Below are 16452 nucleotides of genomic sequence, written 5' to 3'. Positions count from 1 at the left end.
TCTCCTTTCAACTTTTCCCCTCACACCTTAAAGCTATGCCCTCTGGGCTTTAACATTTCCACCCTGGGGAAAAAGTCCTGACTGCCTATGCCTCTCATGATTTTATCATCTTCTATCTATTCTCCAATACTCAGGGAAAACAATCCAAGTTTGTCCATCTTTTCATTATAGCTTAATCCCAGGCTGCATCCTGGTAAACTTCTGCTTCGGCTCTAAAACCTCCATATCCTTCCCATAATGGGGCAACTAGAACAGCGCGCAATACTCTAAATGTGGCATAACCAAATGTTTCATAAAAGTGCAACATAACTTAGTGATATAGTCACACAGTCGTACAGCATGGAAACAGGCTCTCCGGCCTAACTTGCCCATGCTGAACAAGATATCCAATCTCCACTAGTCCCACCTGCCTGCGTTTGGCCCATGGCGCCCAAAACCTATCCTATCTATGTCCCTGTCTAAAGATATTTTAAATGTTGTTATTGAACTTACCTCAACTACCAGCTCGTTTCATATGCCCACTGCCTTCTATGTGAAAAAGTTGTCCAGGTTCCTATTAAATCTTTTCCCTCTCACCTCCATTTCTTGATTCCCCTACTCTGGTTAATGACTCTGTCCCCTCATGGTCTTATCCATCTCTATAAGACTGGCCTTCAGCCTCCTGCACTCCAAGGCATAAAGTCCCAGCCTTCCCAGCTGCTTCCAATAGCTCAGGCCATCGTCCTGGCAACATCCTCGTAAATCTTCTCTGCACTCTTTCCAGCTTAACAACATCCTTCCTACAGCAGGGTGACCAGAAATGAACGCAATACTCCATATGGGCCCTCACCAACATTTTATACACTTGTAACATAACATCCCAACTTCTAAACTCAATACCCTGGCTGATGAAGGCCAATGTATCGAAAGGCTTCCTGACCACCCTATATGCTGGAGATGACACTTTCAAGGAACTATGTATACCTACAGTAGCTCTTCCACTATGCCATCGTGCCACCCAATGTTCACTAACCGTAGAGCAGAGACATGCCTAACCTACCTGCACAAGGTCAGGGCACAGAATACCAGCTTGCTCACCATTACCATAACTTTATAATCCTACACACTGATTTCCGATTGCCTTCCTGCCCCTGGCCCATGCGTCAGAATGCAGAAACACATTCCCATTGAAGGTCATGCTACTGAAGCCATGAATCTCAAATCAATTCTGCCAGGCATGTCAAATTATAATGGAAAGCAACATCTCAGTGTTACTACTTATACAATCATTAGTTATAGCGAGACTGGCAATTCACAATAAGATGCCGTTGCTACTGTAGAAACTTCACCTCAAGATGGTGAATGAAACAAGGAATCACCAAAGACCAACGTTCTCAACCAAAATCATGAGGGGCATAGACAAGGTGAATGGTCAGAGTGTTTTTTCCAGGGTAGGGGTGTCAGAAACTATTAGTTATCAGTTTAGTTTATTGTCATGTGTACCGAGGTACAGTGAAAAGGTTTTTGTTGTGTGCTAACCAGTCAGCGGAAAACCGCAACATGATTACAATCAAGCCATTCACAGTGTATGGTACATGATAAGGGAATAACGTTAGTGCAAGGTAAAGCCAGTAAAGTCTGATCAAAGATACTCCATGGGTCAGCAATGAGGCAGACAGGAGTTCAGGACTGCTCTACTTGTGGGTATACATTGAAAATGAGAGGGAGAGGTTAGTGAGAGGGAGGACCCGGATAAACCTACCACACAGAGGGTGCTACGTATGTGGAACGAGTTACAGCAGAGGTGGGAAAGGTGGGCATTTACTGCCTGTGCCACGCGATAGTGAGAATAGGAATGGAGTGAGGTGGAGGATAAATACGTGGCTGAGGAACTGGTGCAGGGAGCAGGGTTTCAAGTTTCTGGATCATTGGGACCTCTTCTGGGGGAAGTATGACCTGTACAAAAAGGACGGGTTGCATCTGAACCCGAGGGGAACCAATATCCTGGCGGGGAGATTTGCTAAAATAACTGCGGAGACTTTAAACTAGTACGGTTGGGGGGAGGGACTCAAACACAGATAGCTAATAGGCAGTGTGTGAGGCAGGAGGCAGAAAAGGGAAACACTCAGACGCAATATGTAGGAGAGAAAGAAGGGAAAAGAAATAAACTGAGAATAAGAAATGATGGGTCCCTTAAATGTGTATATTTTAATGCTAGGAGCATTGTAAGAAAGGTGGATGAGCTTAGAGCCTGGATTGACATCTGGAAGTATGATGTTGTGGCGATCAGTGAAACATGGTTGCAGGAGGGTTGCGATTGGCAATTAAATATTCCAGGATTTCATTGTTTCAGATGTGATAGAATCGGAGGGGCAAGAGGTGGGGGTGTTGCATTGCTTGTCAGGGAGGATATCACAGCAGTGCTTTGGCAGGACAGACTAGAAGGCTCGATTAAGGAGGCTGTTTGGGTGGAACTCAGAAATGAGAAAGGTTTAGCAACACTTATAGGGGTGTATAATAGACCGCCAAATAGGGAACGAGAATTGGAAGAGCAAATATGTAAGGAGATAGCAGATATTAGTAGTAAGCACAGAGTGGTGATTGTGGGTGATTTCAATTTTCCGTATATAGACTGGGAATCACATTCTGTTAAAGGGCTGGATGGTTTGGAGTTTGTAAAATGTGTGCAGGATAGTTTTTTGCAGCAATACGTAGAGGTGCCTACCAGAGAAGGGGCAGTGTTGGACCTCCTGTTAGGAAATGAGATGGGTCAGGTGACGGAGGTATGTGTTGAGGAGCACTTTGGGTCTAGTGATCATAATGCCATTAGTTTCAATATCATTATGGAGAAGGTCAAATCTGGACCAAGGGTTGAGATTTTGGATTGGAGAAAGGCTAATTTTGAGGAGATGAGAAAGGATTTAGAAGGAGTGAAATGGAAATTGTTGTTTTATGAAAAGGATATAATAGAGAAATGGAGGATATTTAAAGGTGAAATTTTGAGAGTACAGAGTCTTTATGTCCCGGTTCGGTGGAAAGGAAAGAATAATAATTTGAAAGAGCCGTGGTTTTCCAGGGAAATTGGACACTTGGTTCGGAAAAAGAGGGAGATATACAATAAATATAAGCGGCAGGGAGTAGATGAGGTTCTTGAGGAATATAAAGAATGTAAAAGGAATCTTAAAAAGGAAATTAGAAAAGCGAAAAAAAGATATGAGGCTGCTTTGGCAAGTAATGTAAAAGTAAACCCCAAGGGGTTCTACAGATATGTCAATAGCAAAAGGATAGTGAGGGATAAAATTGGTCCATTAGAGAGTCAGAGTGGACAGCTATGTGCTGAGCCGGAAGAAATGGGGGAGATATTAAACAATTTCTTTTCTTCGGTATTTACCGAGGAGAAGGATATTGAATTATGTGAGGTAAGCGAAACAAGTAGAGTAGTGATGGAAATTAGGAGGATTAAAGAAGAGGAGGTACGGACACTTTTGAAGAATATAAAAGTGGATACATCTCCAGGTCCTGATAGGATATTCCCTAGGACATTGAGGGAAGTTAGTGCAGAAATAGCAGGGGCTATGACGGAAATATTTCAAACGTCATTAGAAACAGGGATGGTGCCGGAAGATTGGCGCATTGCGCATGTTGTGCCTTTGTTTAAAAAAGGTTCTAAAAGTAAACCTAGCAATTATAGACCTATTAGTTTGACGTCTGTGGTGGGAAAATTAATGGAAAAGATACTTAGGGACAATATATATAATTATTTGGATAATCAAGGCCTGATTAGAAACAGTCAACATGGATTTGTGCCTGGAAGGTCATGTTTGACTAATCTTCTTGAATTTTTTGAAGAGGTTACCAGGGAAATTGATAAGGGCAAGGCTGTGGATGTTGTCTATATGGACTTCAGTAAGGCATTTGACAAGGTTCCACATGGAAGGTTGATTAAGAAGGTTAAATCGTTGGGTATTAATAGTGAGGTTGCAAGATGGATTCAACAATGGCTGAATGGGAGATACCAGAGGGTAATGGTTGACAACTGTATGTCAGGTTGGAGGCCAGTGTCTAGTGGAGTACCCCAAGGATCTGTGTTGGGTCCACTGTTGTTTGTCATTTACATTAATGATATGGATGATGGTGTGGCAAATTGGATTAGTAAATATGCAGATGATACTAAGATAGGTGGAGTAGTTGATAGTGAGGTAGATTTTCAAAGTCTACAGAGAGACTTGGGCCTTTTGGAAGGGTGGGCTGAAAGATGGCAGATGGAGTTTAATGCTGATAAGTGTGAGGTGCTGCATTTTGGTAGGACAAATCAAAATAGGACGTACAGGATAAATGGTAGGGAATTGAGGAATGCAGTGGAACAGAGGGATCTGGGAATAACTGTGCATTGTTCCCTGAAGGTGGAATCTCATGTGGATAGGGTGGTGAAGAAGGCGTTTGGTATGCTTGCCTTTATAAATCAGAGCATCGAGTATAGAAGTTGGGATGTAATGTTGAAATTGTACAGGGCATTGGTGAGGCCGAATCTGGAGTATGGTGTGCAGTTCTGGTCGCCAAATTATAGGAAGGATGTCGACAAAATGGAGAGGGTACAGAGGAGATTTACTAGAATGTTGCCTGGGTTTCAGCACTTAGGCTACAGAGAGAGGTTGAACAGGTTGGGTCTTTATTCTTTGGAGCGTAGAAGGTTGAGGGGGGACTTGATAGAGGTTTTTAAAATTTTGAGAGGGACGGATAGAGTTGACGTGGGTAGGCTTTTCCCTTTGAGAGTGGGGAAGATTCCAACAAGGGGACATAGCTTCAGAATTGAGGGACAAAGGTTTAGGGGTAACATGAGGGGGAACTTCTTTACTCAGAGGGTTGTGGCTGTATGGAATGGGCTTCCGGTGGAAGTGGTGGAGGCTGGCTCGATTTTATTATTTAAGAGTAAATTGGATAGGTATATGGATAGGAGGGGATTGGAGGGTTATGGTCTGAGTGCAGGTAGATGAGACTAGGTCAGGGAGAATGGTCGGCGTGGACTGGTAGGGCCGGACAGGCCTGTTTCCATGCTGTAGTTGTTATATGTTTGTTATATGTTATTACAATTCTGAAAAGGCATTTAGACAGGTACAATAGAAGAGGTTTAGAGGGATATGAAGCAGGCGCAGGTAAATGTGACTCACTCAGGTGGGCATCTTGGTTGGCATGGATGAGTTCTTTACACACCGTCTAACTTCATTGCTGTCTTGCAATCCTAGCCCGCACTAATCAGTTCATTAAGAAGAGTGCCCCGGCCAACCTGCATTGGTCCAGTTAGTTAATAGGGGACACAGCTGAGTGTTGGCTATGAAGGTGCAGCTGCAAATCAAACTGTTGCCGCAGTCGGCCAAGTCTGGTGTGCTGGCGGTGAAGGGGGGAGAGCCGCATGGCATAGGGGAACCAACAAATTGCTTAGGATTTGCAAAGGACGCAGCAGACCGAGTGGGAGGACCAATGGGCCAATCACAGTGCAACTGATCATTCATTTTTGTCAGGTCATATATATGTTCGAATGTAGAAACAGAATAGCATCGTGTTGACTGAAACTAAACAACAGGGAATTATCCTGAAACATTGCCTTTGTTGCTTCAAGCAGTCATAACTTTGTACTGTCGTGACAACCTAAACTGGATTTGCTCAGAACCCCTTTTTGAGAAACAGTAACGACTCTCCTTTGATTTCTAGTGACTGTCCTTTGAATGACTACATCTACTACCTCAATCCATTCCAGGAATCTATCCAATAATCTTACGGAAACAGTAACACCATCTGCCTCAGTGATGTACCACAACTCCATTAAGCTATGGGTGAAAAATCGCACAATTAATTTCTTTACATTTGACATGTCCCAACACAATCTTTAGCCTTCAGTGATGAAAAGGCTCTTTTTGGAATGTTTACAATTCACAATTTGTCTTTGAGATTTTGTTGCCACTAACAGATGCTCTGTCATATGTTTCATTTAATCAATAGAAATTTCAAGTCATTTGTCACTAACAATCAGATGAAACTGGATGTTTCCTTAATACATTCAGTGCACACACTGCCAATCTATCATTTAGTTTACACTATAATTATGGAAGGATTTATTGTTCTCGTGTCTCCATGGGCAAGGCAGTACATGCTGGTTACTTTAGTTAGGGGCACATGAAAGGGGCAGTACCCAGAGAAAGGCCTCATCAGAGGTTTACTCCTGTTGCCTCCAAGTGCAACTCCATTAGACCATAAGATTATATATGGTCCATATATGGATAAGTCCATAGACCATCAGACATAGGGGCACAATTGGGTCAATCGTTCCATCAAGTCGACTCAACCAATTAATCGTGGCTGATCTATTTTTGCCTGTCAACCCCATTCTCCTGCCTTCTCCCTGTAACATAGAAAATAGATGCAGGAGTAGGCCATTCGGCCCTTCGTGCCTACACCGCCATTCAAGTCTGAAGAAGGGTCTCAACCCGAAACGTCACCCATTCCTTCTTTCCTGAGATGCTGCTGAGATGACCTACTGAGTTACTCCAGCATTTTGTGAATAAATACCGCCATTCAATATGATCATTGCTGATCATCGAAAATCAGTACCCCGATCCTGCTTTCTACCCATATCCCTTGATTGTGTTAGCCCTAAGAGGTATATTTTTTAGTATGTGTTAAATGTATGTTTTAGTGGTCTTTAGTTTATTTTATGTGGGGGGGGGGGGGGGGTTGGGGGATTAAAAAAATATATCTTACCTCAACGGAGATGCGATTTTTTTTCCGTATCGTATCTCCGTCCGCACTGCGGCATAACATCAAGGAGCTGGCGGCCTCTGCTGGAGACCGACCGCGGGAGTGCCAACCGTGGGAGCCTGCAGGACTTAATATCGTGCTGGCGATCCCTATTGGGGATCGACCTCGGAGCTCCAACCGTGGGAGCCTGCAGACTTTAACATTGTGGAGCTCGCGGTCTCTGGTGAGAGACCGACTTCGGAAGCTCAAAGCTGTGGGAGCTTCGATCGCCCCGACTGCTGATGGTTCAACTGCGGGAGCTTCGATCGCCCCGACTGCTGATGGCTCAACTGCCCCGACCGCGGGAGAATAAGGAGGAAGAAGATTGGACTTTTTTGCCTTCCATCACAGTGAGGAATGCGGGGAATCCGCCGTGCTAGATTATGTAGTTGTGTGTCATGTTGCTTTTTTGTAGCATGGCTGTATGGTAATTCGAGTTTCACTGTACAGGTACCATAATTGGTACATGTGACAATAAACTGACCTAAACCTGAACCAATTGGCCTCCACTGCCTTCTGTAGCAGAGAATTCCACAGATTCACAACTCTCTGGGTGAAAAAGTTTTTCCTCATCTCAGTCCTAAATGGCCTACCCCATATTCTTAACCTGTGACCCCTAGTTTTGGACTACCCCAACATTGGGAACATTTTTTCAGCATCTAGCCTGTCCAATCCCTTAAGAATTTTATATTTCTATAAAATCCCCTCTCATCCTTCTAAATTCCAGTGAATATAAGCCCAGTCGATCCTCTCTTTCATCATATGTCAGTCCCGCCATCCCGGGAATTAAGTTGGTGAACCTACGCTGCACTCCCTCAATAGCAAGAATGTCCTTCCTCAAATTAGGAGACCAAAACTGCGCACAATACTCCAGGTGTGGTCCCACCAGGGCTCTGTACAACTGCAGTAGGACCTCCTTGCTCCTATATTCAAATCTTCTCGCTATGAAGACCAACATGCCATTTTGCTTTCTTCACTGCCTGCTGTACCTGCATGCTTACTTTCAGTTACTGATGTACAAGGACCCCCAGGTCTTGTTGCACCTCCCCTTTTCCTAACCGGACACCATTCAGATAATAATCTGCCTTCTTGTTCTTGCCACCAAAGTAGATAACCTCATATTTATCCACATTATACTGCATCCGCCATGAATCTGCCCACTCACCCAACCTGTCCAAGTCACCCTGCAGCTTCATAGCATCCTCCTCGCAGCTCACACTACCACCCAGCTTTGTGTCATCCGCAAATTTGGAGATGTTACATTTAATTCCCTTGTATAAATCATTAATATATATTGTAAATAACTGGGGTCCCAGCACTGAGCCTTGCGGCACCCCACTAGTCACTGCCTGCCATTCTGAAAAGGACTCATTAATTCCTACCCTTTGCTTCCTGTCTGCCAACCAGTTCTCTATCCATGTCAATACCCTACCACCAATACACTGTGCTCTAATTTTGCACACTAATCTCTTGTGTGGGACCTTGTCAAAGGCTTTTTGAAAGTCCAGATACACCACATCTCTCCCTTCACCATTCTACTTGTTACATCTTCAAAAAACCTTTTACACCTCACTGAAGGTACCACAAAATGCTGGAGTAACTCAGCAGGTCAGACAGCATCTAGGAGAGAGGGAATGGGTGACGTTTCGGGTCGAGACGCTTCTTCAGACTGACACCTCACTAACCAACAACCTATCTATCCCCGCTTTAAAAATAGCCAATGTCTTGGCCTCCACAGCCATCTGTGGCTCCGAATTCCACAGATTCGCCACCTTCTGACTAAACATGATTTGTGGAAACATCTCCTTCATTATTAATATGTGGTAACACCAACACAACATTAATTTTGCCACAAATTATTCCTGAGGACTTGAGGCAATGTAAGGCAACGTTACACTCTTCAGGAGGATTAGGAACTCTAAGTGAAGTAAAGAAATGCATTTGCTGGAAACATCAAACAAAACAAAACTTAACAGAAACACTCAGCAATTCAGAAGAAAGTAACAGCGTTAACATCTCAGGTCGATGACCATTCATCAGAAATCTGAGCTCTAATGAATGCACATCGACCCGAAACAGTAACCTTGTTTTTCTTCCTGCAGATGCTGCCTAACTGCTGAGTATTTCTAGTATTTTCAGATTTTCTCGAGCAGATTTCATGATTTAATGAGCAAGAGAATGTGTAGAAGATGGATGTGTTGTGAGGTGGTCCCCCCCCCCACCCCCCCCACCCCCCCCGCGATGGTCTGCCCTCGCCAGCAACATTACTCACGGGTTGGTTGGGCTGAAGATGAACATGGAACTGAAGGGCGGTATCTGACGCCTCCCATCCGGGACCAAATCATCGCCGTCCACCGCCTTCTTTTCCTCCGCTTTCGTCGTACTTTCCAAATCAACGCTGACGTTGTTGACTACAGAAAAAATACACATTGCGATTGTGAAGACTTTTAGATGCGCGAAACAACAAGTGAACACTGAAGAGTTTAGTCTGTGTGTGTGTATGTGTGTGTGTGTAATGGTGCAGATATACAAACTTACAGGAGGATTATGTGCAGCTGCATTAACGAAACATTTCTATGCAACGATTGCTGTCACAACATGAGATTACAGAGCTCTGAAACTCAAATAGAGGAATTTATTCTTAGTTATATTTCAAGAGCCTTTCGAGGTGAACCTTTTTGAACCTGGACGAAGTACACAGGGTGCTGCCCACCCAGTGGGAGCGTCAGGAACATGAGGGCTTTCCGTTGGCTCATCAATCAGCCAGACGTGCCACAAATAACAGCATACTCTCTATACAGAAAATATATTACCTAGCAAAGGAATAGAGAGTATTTATTTCACAAAATGCTGGAGTAACTCAGCAGGTCAGGCAGCATCTCAGGAGAGAAGGAATGGGCGACGCCTCGGGTCGAGACCCTTCTTCAGACCCGAAACGTCGCCCATTCCTTCTCTCCTAAGATGCTGCCTGACCTGCTGAGTTACTCCAGCATTTTGTGAATAAATACCTTTGATTTGTATCAGCTTCTGCAGTTATTTTCTTACACAAAGGAATAGAGAGGGTGAATGCCACAGAGCCTTTTACCCAGGGTAAGGGAATCAAAGACCAGAGGATATAAGTTTAAGGTGAGAGGGGAAAGATATAACACAAACCAGGGAGGCAACCTTTCTATGGGTGTATGGAATCATATCATATCATATATATACAGCCGGAAACAGGCCTTTTCGGCCCTCCAAGTCCGTGCCGCCCAGCGAACCCCGTACATTAACACTATCCTACACCTACTAGGGACAATTTTTACATTTACCCAGCCAATTAACCTACATACCTGTACGTCTTTGGAGTGTGGGAAGAGGTGCTAGAGGAGGTAGTTGGGCCAGGTCCTATAACAGTATAAAAGACTCTTGGACAGCTGCATGGCTAGGATAACTTTAAAGGGATATATGCCAAACTCGGGCCAATGGGACTAGCTTAGATGGGACATCTGGGTCAGCCTAGGTGAGTTGGGCTGAATGGCCTGTTTCCATGCTCTAGGGCTCAATGACTCTAAGTCGGTGTCCTCTCTACTCCATAGGCAAAGCTGTCTCAACCCAAGGCCAAGAGTCTCCTTTCGCCTCCTTTCGCAAACCTGTGGAGATAAGAAATCCCTCCTTGAATGACTGCCCACAAAAAAATGGGATTGGTTTACTGTGTGGGGTCCGCAGTGTGTGCTCATTACATTCCACACAAGCTGTCATAATTGCACTCTTACGTCACTGACTGATTCAGGTCTGCACAAGGGCCAACAACAGTGGGAGTGTTTCTGTCAGCACTGAGCTGCTGAGATACTCATTCCTTGGATCCCCACTGGTGACACTGCTAGCTACACCTCATCCCTTTCTGCGCAGCTGTGACGATGACTGGTCACGGACTTCGTGGCCGGAGGCAAGGGATTGCCCATCAGTGAAGAGCCCGCTCCCACAGAGTCTTCATAGACACTATAATCCGACTGCTCTTCCCTGGTGAACACTGGCTTGTGTTCGAAGGGAATTTTTTTTTGCAGATCTTGGTTTAAATCGAAGGTAGACAACAAAATGCTGGAGTAACTCAGCGGGTCAGGCAGCATCTCGGGAGAGAAGGAATGGATGACGTTTTGGGGCGACGTTTTTCCCTTCTTCAGACGTCAGTGACCCCGACCGGCTGCGTTACTCCAGCATTTGGTGTCTACCTACTGGCCCGTGTTTCCCAGGCGGCCTTCATTGTGACATTCTCTGGAGGTCCTTCAAGCATGCACTCGAGCTGGGACTGCCCTTCCCAGGAATGTCAGGGCCATGTCGACTCCCGCCCACCGCAGTGCGGTCAGCCTCCGCGATCACTCACTTGGGAGCAGCGTTGTCTCCCCAGGGGGTGCCGTGACGGTAACCGGGATGTTGATGGTAACGGGATGCTCAGCATCTCTCGTGGGCAGCGTCACCAGCTTGATGTTCTTCTGGTTGTCGGCATCCTCTGGTTGCTGGGGCAGGTGCTTCAGGCCACCCATGGGTGGCAGCGAGGTCGTGCCCAGCACCACACTGTCCGCTGGCGGCTGGACCTCCCTGTGAACAGATGATCACATTTACAAAGCTAAGCCTTTCCTGGCCAGATCTGCCTCCTCCCTCCCTTCCACCTGCAGTCTCCTACCTCTGGGGTTTGGAAGAATGAGGGGGGGGGGGGGGGGGGAGCCTCATTGAAACATACAGAATAGTGAAAGGCTTGGATAGAGTGGATGTGGAGAGGATGTTTCCACTAGTGGGAGAGTCTGGAACTAGGAGAAATTTCTTTAGCCAGAGGGTGGTGAATCTGTGGAATTCTTTGCCACAGAGGGCTGTGAAGGATATTTTTTTAAAGCAGAGATAGATTCTTGATTAGTACAGGTGTCAGAGGTTATTGGCAGAAGGCAGGAGAATGGGGTTGGGAGGGAGAGATAGATCGTCATGATTGAATGGCGGAGTAGACATTGGGCCGAATGGCCTAATTCTACTCCTATTCCTGATGACCTCCACACCTGGCCGGCCCAGGTGCAGAGGGCCAGTGGCCAGACTCACTAGCCCACACCCTTCAACCCTGCCCCCAAAACAACCCTGAAACCTGGGTCTGCAGAAACGGCAGGCTGAGATATACGAATCATCATTAGACACGGGTGAGGTGCCAGAAGACTGGAGCGTGGCTAATGTTGTGCCTCTATTTAAAAGGGCTGCAAGGAAAAGCTTGGGAACTACAGACCAGTGAGCTTAACATCTGTGGTAGGCATGATACTGGAGGGTATTCCAAGGGATAAGATGTATATGCACAAAAGGACACAGCGTGCTGGAGTAACTCGGCAGGTCAGGCAGCATCTCTGGAAAACATGGATAGGTGACGTATCTGGTCTCGACCCGAAATGGTACCTAACCCATTGGCCTCACCAAAGTCTTATAGAACTGGACCATGACTTCCTGACTCTTGTATTCAATGCCTCCAGCAATGAAGAAAGGCATACCATCGCCTTGTTTACCATCAATGTGCTGCCACCTTCAGCGAGCTATGAATGTGGATTCCAAGATCCCTCTGCACATCAATGCTGTTATGGGTCTTGCTATTAACTGCATTAACCTCCCAAAGTGCAACACATCACACCTGCCCAAATTAATCTCCACTCCTTGCAGATCACCTAATGTGTGGATGACCCCGAAATCAGAGCACGGAATAAACCCATCCACTGAAGGCTGGCGGCAGACTGAGTGTTTCAAATAGAGGATGCTAACATGCATGGGTATATTTGAAGATAAGGGCTTGGATGAAAAGAATAACACCTCAGAAAATACATGTGGTGGGCATTGGCCAGTGAACCGATGCTAGCAATGCTCATATTGCACACAAGCATTCAGTTTGCCATCTTCCAGATTCCATGCCTGTTTAATTCCTTCTAACTAAAATGTAATCACCAATGTTCTTGTTGAAGTGAGAAAAGTTGACGCTGGGAAATGGAACAATGCTCCGATTTTAGACACCCAAGGTCACCATAAACCATCATGACTTTGGAAGCAGGGGCACCTGAGAGTCTGAGCTCTTTGCTGCATGTAATGGCAGGACTGCAATAACATTTTCCTACAGCGTGTCAGCCAAGTAGACTGAGGATAGGGCTGGATTACACTGTCTAATCTGTGACACCAGCAGGTCACTTCAAATGGCTGGCTGTCCTTTGAGCGAATGCCCGTGACATCAGGTTGCTTAAAGAAGGTGGCCGACTAATGAGTAGATCGAACTGTGACAAATGCTTGTTTTGAGAGGGTGTGCTGCGTCTGAACCCTTGACATCAATGGGACATCAACCGCATTGAGTGAATGGCGGCCTCATAATGGTCTGAATCCAGGCCCTGTGGAGGCAGTGGCTGGCTATTTGGTAACCAGGTTGGTAATTCTTGACTACACTGGGGTGCAAGGTCATTGGTAGTGGTGGGAAGTGACTATCTGTTGGACAACTAAGTTTGTGATACCAGGCCACACTGGGGAGATGCTGGCTTTGGGGTAACTATGCCAGTGATACCAGGCTGGATTCAGGCAACGGCTGCCTGTGGGATAAGCAGCCGTCTGGCGTTAGGCCATACATTAGGAGATGGACACAAACTGCTGGAGTAACTCAGCGGGACAGGCAGCATCTCTGGATAGAATGAATGGGTGACGTTTCGGGTCGAGACCCTTCTTCAGAAGAAGTCAGAAGGGTCTCGACCCGAAACATCACCCATTCCTTCTATAACAGAAATGCTGCCTGCCCCGCTGAAATACTCCAGCATTTTGTGTCTATCTTTGGTTTAAACCAGCATCTGCATTTCTTTCCTGCAACATACGTTAGGAGAGTAGGTTACAATCGGATATCCATAGTGAAAATCTTCAGACACCATCCTCTAGACGAAGGAATCTGGCTAGGGGGAAAAAACATGACCCTCGCAACACAAGAGAGATGATCAGCTGGAAGAAGGTGGCTGAAGAATTTCACATGGATATCCGATTCCAGTTACTGTGGAGAGAAGATAAAGTGTCCGGTCCCTGGGCATAGCACAACTCTGTCCCAATATGATGGGAATGTTAAAGAGGCTTTTAGATAGGCACATAGATATCCAGACAATGGAGGGATTATGGATCAAATGCAGGCAGAGGTGAGTAGTTTAATTTGGTATCATGTTTGGCACAGACATTATGGGCTGAAGGGCCTGTTCCTGTGCTGTAATGTTTCTGTGTCCTATGTTCTAACTGTTAAATGCAAGAACTGTTGGCTGGATCCACTGGAAAAGCTCAGGAGCAGGAGTGTGGGGGGAACAGAAGATGACATGGCCAGCATTACTCGAGCAGACCGGGATTCATAAACTAGGCTAATGATGTGCCTTCCAAATTATTGACAAGGACAAGTGTAGGAAGGAACTGCAGATGCTGGTTTACACCGAAGATAGACAGAAAATGCTGGAGTAACTCAGCGGGCTCGGCAGTATCTCTGGAGAAAAGGAATAGGTGACGTTTTGGGTGGAGACCCTTCTTTAGACCGGGCATGCCCTGTACAGGGCACGTCCACCAATGCTTGTGGTGACTGGATCATAGCGTAATGCGTCTTCCTGAAACCATGGATGTGGGTTGACAAAGAGAGGGGGGAGGTCTCCATAAAGGAGAGTGTTGCTTGCCTATCTGAAACTCCTGGACTGCACATCAAAGCTTTAGTGATCAACGGGTGGGGACTTACTTCACTTTGTGGTTCCACCGTTCTCGTAGACCAGTCTCCCCCTCCTTCTCGCCGGTGTCTCTCTTCTCCTCTGACTCGTAGTTGGAGGGAGCTTTCTGCCTGTGCCTACGCCGCCTCTCTGCTCCCTCCGCATTCTGACCTTTGCCGGGCGCGTCGCCCTCCCGCGTGCCGGAGCGCGAGCCGTCCTTGGCCCGGCTGCGCCTCTCGGCCTTGGTGCCGTTGGCCGTGCCGTTGCCCTCCCGGTGCTGCTGCTCGGCGCCGTGCCGGTGGGACCGGTGTCGCTTGTGCTCCCTCTCGGGGGCCTCGCCCGCCGAGCTCTGCGGGTGGTGGTGGTGCCTCCGCCCTCCTTCCCGGCTCCTGCTGCGCTCGCCCTTCCCCTCCTTGGCCGTCTCTTCCCGCTCTTTCTCCGTTTCCTTGTTCCGGTTCCTGTGGGAGCGGCGCTGCTCGTCCTTGCTGTTGGCCGTGGGCTCTGCCGGCTCCGCGGCACCGTCTCCCTTGTCCTTGTCCTGCTCTCCCGGCTTGTCTCGGTGCCGATGGGGCCGCTTTGGTGCCTCACAGTCCTCGGGCTGCACCAGCCTCTCTTGCTCACTGTCCTGGCAGTCACTGGCGCACATCTTATCAGTGCCCTTCCTCACATTGTTCCTGGGTTCCACCACCAAAGGCCGATCCAGGTGGGTTTTCATATCTGGGCGGATCTGATGGGAAGAGACATATATTCTGCGCTGCTCCTCATCCAGCTCATTGAAGAGGGCCTCCTGACTGGTTAGGAGGTGCTGGCGCCTCAATTGGGAAGTCCTCTGTTCCCAAATGGACATGGACTTGAACGACTTCTGTTGATCTTTGCTGCAAACGACAGAAAAGAAAAGCAACATGTACTTTCACAAAATCCACGAGGAATTTCATTCATCTTAAATCTCCACAGATTACTTAAAGCAAACGGGCAAAGAAAGCAGATTGGTGCTTTGGTCAGAAGTTGGTACTTTCACAGCGCAGACAAAAGATCAAGATATTTAACCGAGGCTAGCTGGAATTTGCCTCAGATGTTGGTTTGCAAATTGGTGTTGGTGTGCATCCTCCATCATCCCTAATCCAACTGCCCTTGCCAAATATAAAGGTGAGAACAAGGAAAGGCCCTCCATTTGGAGATGCCACAACATCTAAAGCAATGGGTCCTGTCATCAAGCGGGAGAGTGGCTCTCTGGTATTCTGCGACAAATTTCTCATTCCATGCTTGCATTAAAAGATAGCCCTCTCTCTCTCTCTCTCTCTCTCTCAGAAGAAGGAAAGTCAAAGTCAGACAATAGCAACAGCAAACGCGAAGTAAAAAAAGACCAAACACATTTCCTCATGTAAACCAAAATGCAAACGTTCACTGTCCTGTCAGCAGCAAGTCCCGTCACACATTACCACTCAGAAACACCGAAGCACTTCTGCTGCGATGGTGAAGGGAAACACACACACGCACACACACGTGCACCGAGATACTCCAAATGACACGGAGAAACACACGGACGGACGGCAGCACTGAGATGAGCCAGTGAAATGAGCCTGTGGGACATAAAGCGCTCCTCACGGCACAACACACACAGGTAGTTTCAGCTAAAAGTAATACTTTCAACACCTGAAACATAATGCTCACGATGACCCATAGAATACACTTTCGCAAACTGTAGCATTGAACCAATAACTTGGAATCATTCTTCAAAATGACTGAATGATTTCTGTATCCTTTGGTATCCTTTGGTATTTTTCCGCCAATGAATGGTCATATTAGAATCTCTCTTAAAGTACAAAAATAACTTGGAATAAATAGTGCAATTGTTTCATCACAACCGATTGCTGCCCAGTTGAAGACCTTCACTCACTATATTTTAGCATCTGTATCCAACTTCCTAAACTTACTATAATTTCCAAATTATTGCAAACTATATATATAAAATATATATAAAACT

General features: G+C 46.3%; 1 protein-coding gene across 1 annotated transcript in view; it reads right to left on the bottom strand.

Moving 5' to 3' along the window:
* The window catches only part of cacna1ba (calcium channel, voltage-dependent, N type, alpha 1B subunit, a), a 542697-nt gene that overhangs the window by 126110 nt on the left and 400135 nt on the right, over nt 1-16452 (bottom strand). Inside the window, exons 22-24 of the mRNA XM_078425960.1 lie at nt 14501-15343; nt 11132-11346; nt 9044-9182 (exon numbers count right to left, since the gene is read on the bottom strand). Coding sequence (XP_078282086.1) covers nt 9044-9182; nt 11132-11346; nt 14501-15343 — 1197 coding nt within the window. The remainder of the gene's footprint in view (nt 1-9043; nt 9183-11131; nt 11347-14500; nt 15344-16452) is intronic.

Source organism: Rhinoraja longicauda, chromosome 31, assembly GCF_053455715.1.
Source record: "Rhinoraja longicauda isolate Sanriku21f chromosome 31, sRhiLon1.1, whole genome shotgun sequence".
Lineage (NCBI taxonomy): Eukaryota > Metazoa > Chordata > Chondrichthyes > Rajiformes > Arhynchobatidae > Rhinoraja > Rhinoraja longicauda.
This window is presented reverse-complemented; position numbering and strand designations above follow the sequence as displayed.